The sequence below is a fragment of the Halichoeres trimaculatus genome, unplaced genomic scaffold (assembly GCF_033239565.1).
Source record: "Halichoeres trimaculatus isolate MK-OKI-2021-1 unplaced genomic scaffold, fHalTri1.1 fHalTri1_scaffold_19, whole genome shotgun sequence".
Classification (NCBI taxonomy): Eukaryota; Metazoa; Chordata; class Actinopteri; order Labriformes; family Labridae; genus Halichoeres; species Halichoeres trimaculatus.
Genome location: NW_027437197.1, coordinates 9,028,635 through 9,040,693, shown reverse-complemented (window position 1 = coordinate 9,040,693; position 12,059 = coordinate 9,028,635). Strand labels below are relative to the sequence as shown.

The following is a 12,059-nucleotide window of genomic DNA, read 5'->3' as shown; positions in this document are numbered from 1 at the left end:
GAAGCTTCTTGTGGCCTGAACATGGGGCCTCAGGCAGCAATACTCCACGTTGCAACTCTCATTGCTACAAAAACATGATGGGAATAAGCAATACTTCACAGGAAGTTACCCAATGTAACTCAGTGAGTGAGCAGAATGACAGATCAGTGGCAAGAAGGCATTTTTTACATGCTTGAAGTCACATGATTTATTTCTTCATGCTACATTTATGTGGCACATATCCAAACAAACAGTGTTGATGCTTATCTTCTGGGCAGCAGGGAGGGAGGATTACATGCCTTAGATCACAGGCATGCTGGAAGGGATTGGTAAGAGGAGAATTCTCAACAGAGGAGTATCATCTCTCACACAGTTCTCTCTGCTCAGGTAGCACTCCAAATTCCATCAGGGCTGCCATCAATAAATCATCAATCAACTAGACCTCAAACTAGCTCACAAGCTGGCAAGGAAATCTCATATATTACAGCTGAAAATGAAAGTGGCAACGCTTGAAATATAAGAAAAAAGCTCTCAGTGTTTTGATTTCAGCTGACAGACCTTGTACCAATGGAAAACTCTGGTAATTGCTCAAGTTGGGTCCTATCACAAGGTTCAGGTCAGAAATTACCCCTACAACAGTGATTTTGTGCAGCAGAAGCCCAGGGCGCAAGCACCAAACACCCCCTCCGTGCTCATCTGCCAGTTACCTCTGCACTCAGACGGGACCATGTTTTACTTGACCAAAAACACAAATAAACGGACTCCCAACGAAAAAATCTGATATCGCTCTGCATTCACGCTTTTTTTAGAGAATTTTCAGCGCGTTACTTTCACACAAAAACACCGCTAAATAAGGCTCTAGTTCTCATCGTGCCGTAAAACGGCGCTACCTCTGCTGCAGAGCCACAGCTGGCTACGAGACGCTCGCCGCTTAGTTTACCAGTCCGCGCGCGGCGTGCCAGATATAAACAAACGCAGGTAGTCTGCCAGGACGAAGAGACACGATGAGAACTAGAGCCTTACTTAGCGGTGTTTTTGTGTGAAAGTAACGCGCTGAAAATTCTCTAAATAAAGCATGAATGCAGACCGATATCAGATTTTGTCGGTGGGAGTCCGTTTATTTGTGTTTTTGGTCAAGTAAAATATGGCCCCGTCTGTGTGCAGAGGAGGAGGGAGGGGGTGTTTGGTCCGTGCGCCCTGGGCCTCTGCTGCACAAAAACACTGCTGTAGGGGTAATTTCTGCCCTAAACCTTGTGATAGGACCCAACTTGTTCCATCCCAGAGTATCACTTTAAGGTGTTCAATTTTGTCCTTACTTGTTCTGACAAAAATAGTATTGTCTACATGGTTGGGTGACAGTCAGGAGTGCGACTGTGTTTTAATCAGTCCAGGAGCTAAAATCACTCTCCCAAAAATACTGATGTTACTGGTATGCAGAGATACTGCTGTGCCAACTTTGCCAGTCTGGAAAATATCTCAGCAGCAGCTTTCCACTAGTCCTGTTTGTGGAGATTTCCTGAAAAAATAATCTCAACCTCCATGTCTGTGGAGTTTATGTCAGGAGCTGTTGTGTATTTCTCACTAAAAGGAACAGCAATGGCATAAAAGAAAAAAATAAAAGTTGTATACAATCAATTTTTCATTGCTGAACTGATTGTTGACATCACTAACATTGCAGTGACGCGTCCAACCAACCAAACCAAACCGCACCACACCAGATTTGATAAGTTTTAACACCCACACTCTTTTTCCACTGACCCTGCCCCTCACTGCTCCCTAATCTTTGGGAGAAACTCAGTCATGGTGAATAAACAGGAAAGAGTTTGTGATAACAATCTGTATGGTTGCTGTGCAAGTGATGATGTCATCAAGAGGAAGTCAACACTCAGAGGCACTTCCTTGTAAGGAGACATGAGTCAGGCAAGCAGAAGCCAGTACTCTGAGTCCAGCACACATCAGGATTTACACACGTTAATTGTTTGGTTCAACAAACATTAAACTCTAAAAAAAATAAAGGCAACACAGTTTGTGTGTGGATGTGGTAAAAATGTATAAATGACACTTTTGCTCATATAACAACTGTTCCACATTAACTGTGACCATTGTTTTAAGTTGTGGAGTAAATTTGAGCTGCTTGTCTACAGCATTAAAAATTAACCTGACTGTAACTGCACGAGGGACCGTGGTTTCAGTCTCATTCTCTCACTGAGTGAAATATGAAAAGAGGGTTGTGTGGCGGGTTTCCCCTTTAATGCAGTCTTGTGCAATTTCATCTGAGTAGAACCACAGCATGGGGGAGAACTAGTTAAAGGGCATTCAAGGTCATAAAGTTAACTGAATTTTAACATCAATGCAGTATGAAAGTGCACATCGCATTAAAAAGAAGTATAAAAAATCGTCCATTAATATTTTCAGTCTAACTGTACTTAACGCAAAAACTCAGACCAGTACCGAAAATTGGTACTTAACAGTACCAATTTTCGGTACTTTTTGTGTTCATGTGGTAAAAAATATTAATTTGTTTAATAATAAAATACATACTTTTTTTAATTTAACATATTTATTCTTCAATATATAAACATTCAATGCTGTGTTCATGTCCAGTATGGAAAATCACCTACTCTTCCACTCCCTCATAATCACAAGGATGCATTTAGGTACCTGAACATGGTACCTTTTGATTTTGTGTGAAATCAAAATTTTGACAATATTCGGTCAGTACCTATAAAAGTACCTAATTCGGTACCCATCCCTAGGTACCGCTTTTGGCAGATTCGTATCATCAAGACCAGTGGTTCTCAAATGGGGCTACGTGTACCCCAGGGGGTACGCAAGATTCAAAAATAAAACAACAAAATAAGTTTAAGTTCATAAAATGAGTACTACATCCAATAGACACTAATAGTACAGTGCTTTATTTTCCTCTTGTTAGGGGGTACTTGGCAGAAAATACAATTTCGCAGGGGGTACATCACTGGAAAAAGTTTCAGAACCACTGATCTACACAGCAGTACCCCTGTTGTCTTGCTTAGAGACCTATGCCCATAGTGGGCACAGACGTGATAGGATTAATTGAGAGTTATTAAAAGCAGGCCACCTTCTATTTGTCAGTAAGATAAACACTTATTATGACTTTCTGATACATGGGAGACATTTAGGAGCTTAAATCTTAAACAGCTCGTCAATATTTATATAGGGTGCTGTTGAGTTAAATATAACAACACACACAAACCAAACATGAGCTCATGAACAGAATCAGCTATGACACGTACAGCTGTGTGGTTTTTGGGTGTGATTCAGACTCAGGCTATTTACTAGAACCTTTTAAGCGAGAGTTTAAATCTGACCAGATTCCAGGACTGTTATCAGTACTGGGGTAATCAATATCTGACATCACACTGGAGGGACGCTGGTACACTGTGGTACGCTGTGTTTCAAGGTTGATACATCGAGCCATAAATGGTGATGGTCCCCGCGAAGACAAAAAAGGAGGAAAGACACAATTATACTTAATGTTGAGAATGTTTTCTAATTGTGCCGCATCCTTCTTCTTCTTCTTCTTCTTCTTCTTCTACAGTAAAAATTCTTCTTTTAGATTAAGTTTTTGAAGTTAAGGTACTTGCAAGCAGTGTTAGAATCAGCTAAACTGAAGTTGAGCAGACTGTTAGCAGGCTTGCTATTATAGCCCACATGTTTGTATAGGCTGTATGCTCTCTCATTACTGCTTCTGGCTGCGTAGCTGTGGTTCACAGCAGACGTCACGTTCAGCAAGGCTGCAGCTGAAAGAACTCACAGGAAAAGGATGACATTGGGTAAAATATGCGAGGTTTGTGCTCTGCTCACTTTCAAGTAGATAAAATTATCATGATCAAAATTATCCAAAACAACTTTTTTAAGGAATCTTGAGAAAAAATCCTCCAAATCAGTTGGTTCTGTGCATCATTTTGTTCAATACATGTATTATTATTTCAAGCTCAAACAGTAAGTTCAAAAGAACAAATGAAGCATTATGTAGCTCTTCAGACAAAAATAAACACGCTAAAATCCCCAACACAAAGCCTCAGCATGTGAGGATTTGATTAATCCTTTTGGGCCAATTGTCCTCTTTTCATAAAGTGGTTGGTTAATCACCGAAACTAAGAGAGGCTACAGTTGGCTTTCTCATCAGGATTAACCAAACAGCTGACTAAATCAATAAACATAAACAGATGGTCCTTTTTTTCAAAGCAAAAGATTAAAGGAAGTGGTCAGAGTGAGTTCAAGCAAAAAAATGCCTTCAGTAGTGATTCCAAATTTAGTTTGACGTTAAATCTCTTTGAAATCACTAATAAATAACCAACCAATTCTTGCAGATTCATTGTGTAATGCTGCTGCTATTAAAATAAAAAACAATGTGGGCACAGCTAGGGTCAGCCACAGCTTGCTGGCTTCATGCTGCCAGTGAATGTTTACATCTGGATTCAAATTGTTTGACATATGTAGGGAACCAACTCCCTAAGGTACAGGAATCCTAATGCTCTGGTATTCTGTGCTGACATTCTTTCCTGCTGTGTGGTCCACTCTCCATTGGTCCAAACTAAATCAGGTTTTCAACATTACGTTTTTCCAAAATCCTGCAGGAAGTAGAGAAGTAAACAACATGATGATCTAAATCAGCAGCTCAAACTGTCGACAACATCCTCTGACTATCTCTCTGCAACACTGACTGACATTTCCAAGTAGCAACTCCCTGCTCTCATGTCTCCATGCAAGTGGGATGGCCAGTCGCTGAGCCACATCCCTCCTCTTCCATCCCCATCCCCCACCCACAGACCAAATCTAAAACTGGGGTGCAGCAGCAGCTGATCTTTCAGGAGCAGCTATTTTTAAAACTCTTCAGCAGAATGGGCCAACTCATCAGGGCGGACATACCATCCTGTCAGGGGACTGCCAGTGTGGGACATGACCCCCCTGCTACTTAAAGGCATAGACTTTCTCACTTCACTACATGGTGAGGTGAAAGAAAACTGTCCGCAGTACTGTTTACTGTTGCAGTTCTGGAGCAGGACGATTCATTCATCAAATAAAAGAGAAACTACTGTCTCTGGCTCTGCTGACTCAGCACGTACAATTTTAGTCCAACTCTTCTTTAACCTTGGCCTGATAACATTCCTGCCACCGCAAATAGACGACAACAAGAAACGACTGCCAGCTACAAGAATGTGCAACCTCAGATAGGGTACACAGAGTGAAGCAGTTACAAGAAGAATGTCGGCAGGTCTGGAATTGGTAGCTTTGGTTTGATTGCTGGAGAGTGTGAATATGTCAGTTAAGGCCGACATGCAAATGTGCTGAAACATCCGGGTGTAGTGAGCACAGATAAAACTTCCTGCTAACTGGTGCCTGTCTAAGCCAACCTCAATCTGGGGCAATAGTTTGGAAAGTTTGATACTTTTTTCAAGCTCACCATCTTTGTTTATGCAGTAATTCAATATTTGATGGTTAACATACCAGAGTTCAATTCATGGCTTTGGTCAGTTACATTGACAGCCATACATAACTGGAAAATACTGCAATGTTGACAGTTACCTGCTTTGTTTACATGCAATAAAATGGTTAAATCACATTTGAAAGCTCTTTATTTATTAAATATGATTAAACTGCTAAAAATTGGGGCACCAATTAGCCTTGCTGTAGAGCTTGCACCCCATTTACAGATGCTTAAGTCTTTGTTGCAGCAGTTGCTGGTTTGATTCTCAGCCTTGACTCCTGACTGCATTCCTTCCTCATTTCTCTTCCCTCTCATTTTTACTTCTCTAGACAAAAAAAGGATATTGCAAGGAATATGAAATGGCAGTTAAAACGGTTTAGCTGACCATTTAATGACTTAAAAATGACAGGAAATTATTTAATATGGACTACAGACTGTTGTGTTTATACCTGCTGTATGATTGGCTGTTTGATAACTCCACATCATGCAATTCCACAGTTGCTAATTTTTGACTGCCTGTAGTCTATCATGCTTGGGTATTGGGATTATTTGTTTATCATAATGCAACACCCTGAAAGAGGATGCTGCCACTGTCAATCTACACAGTTTCTAGATTTTGCCTGGATATAAAAGACTCATGCACCAGAGGCAGGCACCAGAGTGTGCAGGGTATCCCACCCAGGCCCTGCAGACATCCAAGAAATTATCAGTGGTACAAAACGTTCATTTATTCAACACTAGACTCATCATAACAAAGAGATTAGAAACATGGAATCAGTGCAAACCTGTCACAACATGACCTCAGCACCTGTTGAAACAACTGCTCCCAGCTCAAGTCTTGCATTATTAAAGGTTAGTCCAACATTTCCTGCATGCTACTACATGAAAGGGTTGTTGCTTAGTAAAGAAAACCATTTAATCAGCTTCAGGTCACAACACTGGGAGCTGCCTCTTTACTATAATCCATGTTGAGCATGGATAGAGCTTTAAAAACCATTGTCACCAGTGGATCACTGTAACAACCAATGGTGGCTGAGTAGTGATTTTAAAAATTCTCCTGATAAGTCAACACACTTGAGGAAATGCAAAATAACTAATATATGTTTGATCACTTGTACACTGCATGCAAATAAGGAACTATATTCTTTCAAAGACTTTGGAGATCTCTGATAGGGGGTAGTTGAAATTACACGGACCTTGTAGGCACCCCTGCACAAAATAAATATTTGTCTTGGTCATATTTTTTACAGTGGCAACTCTCAGATCTTGTATGAGAAACAATGTTAAAGGGTTATAATTGAAAATCAAGTATTAATACTAAGAGCTAGTCAGAAAAATTAGGCATGTTGGGATAAACAGCTTCATTATCCTTAGATAACTTAGATCTATAACACTGGGAAAACACACTTTATCCTGATATAACCAGGAAAAGTATGCCATTTGAATAGAAAAGACCTCACATAAAGATAATATGGAAAATAAGTCACCTGGAATTAACTCCTTATAATGAAAAAAACAACAACTCAGTTTTCTATCTTTACATTACCAGACAGAAAAATCTTGAGTTGAAAACTTAAAAACAACTCATAATCAAGAAAACAATGTAGTAAATGCAAAGTTTGGGTGTTGGTCAGTTTAGGGCTTTTTAGAGCCATAAATGTAACAAGTTGTTACATTTTTTGGCAAAAAGTTATTCCGGGTTTTTTGCTTTTTTTAATTACATTTCGGGCTCAGCACATTTGTTACATTTTGGGACAGTTGTTACATTTCGGGCTCTAACAGGGCTCCCATATAGTCAGGGGTCTGAGTGAAGCTTCCTGTTTAATTGGGAATACTGGTACCAATACCATTTCCTTAAGCAGTAGGAGAGCTTTTTCTTAAAATTATGGATAAATTCGGATTTGGGACGTTTAAATGGGTCACAAAACAGACTCCAAAGCACAAAAATATCCCTAAGTGGGTTTTGGGGTCATTGACCAGTCCCTGGACTCGTCGGTGTTATTTGAAACAGCTCATTTTTGACAGACTCAATTTCACAGACTTTAGACACACGTTTTGCTCACCTCTCTTGCTATAAGATTCAGAGCATCGTCCTCTGCTGTAGACCTCTCCTTCTTGGTAGATCTTTTCCGTCCTGTGCCCTGAGTTCCCATGTTTCCTCACACAAGTATCCACTCACTGTAAAGACAATTGGCGAACAGCGCACAAAGTAATCCAAAAAGAGCGCCGAACAAGCCGTTAAAATGTTGGGTTAAAGTCGTAGAGACAAAAACAAACTGTGTCTGGTCGTATACACAGCGTGGGTCATTGTCTTACATCCGTTTTCACACCTCTTCCTGTGTTTTAGTACCGCCGATCGGGCTCGCGACAAAAGTCTGCTTCAGTCGAGCAGCATCTGCCCCACGTGCGCTTCTGGTGCGTTTACTGGCCAATTCTAGTAGAAATGTTTACTCTGCATTTGAACTGTCCTTTAAACCGGATCCGGACCTGGCTCACAGACTTTTTAAAACAAAATTACCGCCGAAATTAAACGACAAAGCACAGACAGTGTTTAACAACCGATAGTTAGTAGAATGTCTGTCAGCAGTTTGTCTCCACCACCTGACGGATCCACAACAGCAGAGACTGAAGCTGTCACGCTGACGAACTTCAAAGACTGCACTCCATCAAGATGCATTCAAGTGCTGTCGGATTAACAAGCTATAAAAAAGTGGTTCTCAAATAAAGCAAAGGTTTTAAGGAGCGACTGGATAGTTGTTTTCAAAACCTTGGTCCCTGGTATACTTTTAACAAACGACTTTGCATGTAGGGTCCTATATTACATGTTCTCGGATACCTAGCATACTCGACTGTGGTAATGTATTCTCTTCCTCAAGTTCTTTTACATCTTTGAGCATGTGTCTGTTTTATTTATATAGCTAGCTATTAGATAAAATGTGCTTCCGAATTAATAACCTCATTTAGATTTTTTTTCTTTTTTCTTTCTTTTTTCTAATTTCATAGTTTTACTGTAAAGAAAAAGGACAGATCAAGTCACTCGGAACATCTCACTTTGAATTTGAAAAAGTTCCTCAAGTATACCCCCATTTGTATGGGAACTCTCTTCCCTGAGCTTTTTCTTAACACTTGAATGCATCACCAACCTCTGGCTGGGGACGCCATGCATGTTCAGGGGTTCAATTTCAGTCAGAAACCACAGCTCTGTGCTCTTTCCTGGGCGATCACAGTCTCTCACACCCTCTGCTATTTTTGATGATGACCCAGCGAGCTCTTAAAACGGCCGTGAGTTTCTTAAAGAGAGAGACGTGACCTCAGTTTGAATGGACAAGATTGTAATCTCTTATTGTTGATGTTGAGCCCATTAAAGAGTATCCGCGATAGTCATAAGCAATTTATAGCTGCGCTAGATACATTAATATCTCTTGGAGTCACTGTTGTAAGTCATTATTAGCACATGCTGTAACGCAGGGCATTAGATGTTTTTACTGTGCACTTTTATATCCTCAACAAATTACTCTGGAAGTAGTAATAGTGCAGTTTTATTATTACAAATGGAACTTTACATTTATCTACAAGTCCTATCAAATGTTGCCTTAACTAATTTGCCATCTGACTAAAAATAAACATTTTGTATAACACAAAGTTTTAGCCACAAAATTGAAGGGAGCTATTTAATGTTAAAGGTAAAAAGTATACTTTTTTTTTTTTTTTTTTCAATTATTGTTGTTTACAGGGCCAATTGGTTCATCTGCACTTGCTGCAATTTTTTTTTTTTTTTCTTGAATCTCTTGAAGTGTTTGTTTGACTTTTAGGTAGCTAATTCAAGTTTTAAAATTAAAGAATAAGTGATTAAAATAATAATGATAATAATAATAATAATAATAATAATAATAATAATAATAATAATAATAATAATAATAATTAAAGGTCAAAGAAATGAAATACATTTTGCAGGGGAAAATTTGAGATTGGTTGATGCACCTACAGCCACATAGACAACAAATCTGTCCTGATTGCAATGCTGCCCTCTTGTGCTGAGAAAGTGTTATACTAACATACTAACACATACAGGAAGAGACCGGCTTAGTAAATCATAAACTAGAGTGTAAAACACAGCTTCAGTTTTGATCTAACCTTCAGTTTTTTTTTAAATCACTTAGCTCAACTGGAGAGAAACATCAGCAGACAGTGGAAGCAGACCAACATTTGTCATAATGCACATCAAAAATAAACATTGATTTCAACAGGTTGAATGAGCAACAACACTGAGACTGTTTGCTCACTTTTAATTGGCTGGAAGGTTTTATGGCTCGCTATAGTAGGAAGTGAAAATGTTTGTTGGTTCTTTACAAGTTGAGACTGGACTTTGGTTTTACTTTTATTTTCAGTTAACACATGTCGAAGCAAACAAACTCTTACAAAGAAGACATAACCCTTGTGAACAGTTTGGAGTAGCTGTTTCTTCTTCACAAGGAAATATTTATCACTGGATAAAGGCTTTCTTGGACGTCTAAACTTTCTTCACTATTTTGGAGTAGACTCAACGATTCATGGGGGAAAATCTCCCCAGGGTGCCAGGAGGCGCTCGGCTCCGCATTGACAGTATGGGAAGACTGGTGCAAACCCTCAGGGTAAAGCTGGTCCTTTTGGGAGGCTCTGGTGTGGGAAAGTCGAGTCTGGCTCAGAGATTTGTAAAGGATGAGTTCAGGAATACAACGCCTACTGTTGGCTGTGAGTTGTGACCTTTTAGAGCTTTGATTCGCAGTCCCTTTTTTAACAGTGAAAGAGGATCTACAAAGATGAAGTATCAGTTGTATTGCTTGTTTATTTTGTTGCTTTAAGGGTTTTCTGCCTGGAAGTTGATTTATTTGAATGTAGTTTCTTCAGCATTTTAAGTAATTTTAAGTAGAGCTAAAGTCCCGAGACATTTACCTGAGATTAGCATAAAAAGATACTAAGAAGCAAAAAAAAGGTCTTTCAACTTGAAAATTCACTAATTTACAAAGACTGTATCACTTCAAAACCAAATTTCAACTTGAGAAGTTGTGCTATTACTTGGCCTTGTTTACTGGAGGTAATTAGGGTCAGGATTATAACTTTATGAAGTAACCTTAACTTGGACAGATTATACAAACATATAAAATGTGATGACTGGTGACTGATACTGGTGCAGGGTGAAAAACCTTAATTTTGCACATAGGTCTTGTGATGAATCTGTTTCTCGTATCGAGATGCATTTGTTTCAGTTTACAAGGGTTGTTGTTACAATACTGCCACATAAATTATCAGGGCAGAACTTTCTCTTGACACTTATTTGTGAAATTTTGAAACCCTTCCAGCGTCATTGTGTTGTCTTTCTCATCAGGTGCCTACCTGACTCGTGTAGTTCACCTCAGTGACGTCTCTCTTCGTTTTGAGATCTGGGACACAGCGGGACAGGAGAAGTACCACAGTGTCACCCCACTTTACTACAGAGGAGCTCACGCTGCACTGCTGGTCTATGATATCAGCAAAAGGGTAAAAGGAGCCAGATGTTAGAAATCCAGAGCTCTATTCTCTCTTTGCTGATGCTTTACTCATTGTGTAAACTCATGTTGCTGCAGGAAACTTTCATTAGAGCTCAAGTGTGGCTCAAAGAACTGGAAAAACACTACATCCCAGGGTCTACTGTTGTGTGGCTGGTAGGCAACAAGGGAGACCTGACACAGGATCGACAAGTTCCAGTGCAGGTAGAGTCTTTTCTAGTTCACACACCAAAATGGCAACAAAAAGTCATGCTCTGAATTACATCTTCAAGTGGATATTCAGAGGAAGATCGATCCATAAAATTCTATTTCCGGTCTCTTTATGTCGTCCTACAGGAAGGACAGAGTCTGGCTGATGACAGAGGTTTATTCTTCACAGAGACATCAGCCCTGTCAGGGGATCAGGTCAGCAACCTGCTGCTAGATGTTGGTAAGTAATGATGTTTTACAGAGTTGTTGTAGTATGCACAGCTGACTTGAGAGAAAAAATAAAATTAAAATCAACAATCCAAAGAAAGTATGTTCCACTAGAGAGCAGTAGACACAAACATGAGGAGTAAATACGTTTTGTAAGGTCATTGGAATAAAAGCATCAGATGTATCGACACTGTTATTTGCTGATGTGATCTTGACCTGGGGGAAAACTTCTCCTTCTCTGGCTGATAAATCTCCTGTCCTTCAATATACTGAAAATCTTTGATGGTAACACAGCTGTATTTTAGCCCACAGGGTGTATGAGTGCATCGGGTCGCAGCAGGGAGGGCTGTCAGAGTGGCAGGAGACACCTCTTGGGGATCTGCATCAAAGAAACACATCCAATCTGTTAGCATCCTGCTGTAAAGTAGGACCATGATGTCACTGCTGGTTTTGCTGCTGCCTGTCTCTGATCAGCTGGTTGCCTTCCTTGTTTTAAGCTGCACTAGAATAGAACTGTTCTGTACATAAAAACCTCTTAAATATATAATGTCTCCCTTTCTTTTTTTTGGAAATAAGGGTTGATTGACCAATAATTGTGTTCTTGTGGGATTGGTTCTTGGCTGAATAAGAATCTTCCTAAGCCATCCCTATGTTTGAACTGATTTCTG

The 12,059-nt window shown here is 39.7% G+C and overlaps 2 protein-coding genes across 8 annotated transcripts in view; one reads left to right on the top strand and one right to left on the bottom strand.

Annotated features, from left to right (window-relative positions):
- The window catches only part of lrrfip1a (leucine rich repeat (in FLII) interacting protein 1a), a 39,535-nt gene extending 31,412 nt beyond the window's left edge, over window positions 1-8,123 (bottom strand). For 5 of the 7 annotated variants that reach the window (XM_074694764.1, XM_074694757.1, XM_074694762.1 and 2 more), the window contains exon 1: window positions 7,513-8,123. In XM_074694764.1, coding sequence (XP_074550865.1) covers window positions 7,513-7,602 — 90 coding nt within the window. In that variant the 5' untranslated portion in view covers window positions 7,603-8,123. The remainder of the gene's footprint in view (window positions 1-7,512) is intronic. The other 2 variants (XM_074694758.1, XM_074694760.1) reach the window with 2 other exon arrangements.
- Window positions 8,124-9,910: 1,787 nt separating this feature from the next.
- Window positions 9,911-11,827, top strand: LOC141808253 (ras-related protein Rab-17-like). The gene is made up of 5 exons (XM_074694765.1): window positions 9,911-10,180; window positions 10,815-10,966; window positions 11,053-11,178; window positions 11,311-11,404; window positions 11,697-11,827. The coding sequence occupies exons 1-5, from the start codon at window positions 10,000-10,002 to the stop codon at window positions 11,825-11,827; spliced, it is 684 nt and encodes a 227-aa protein (XP_074550866.1). The 5' UTR covers window positions 9,911-9,999.
- Window positions 11,828-12,059: the final 232 nt, after the last annotated feature.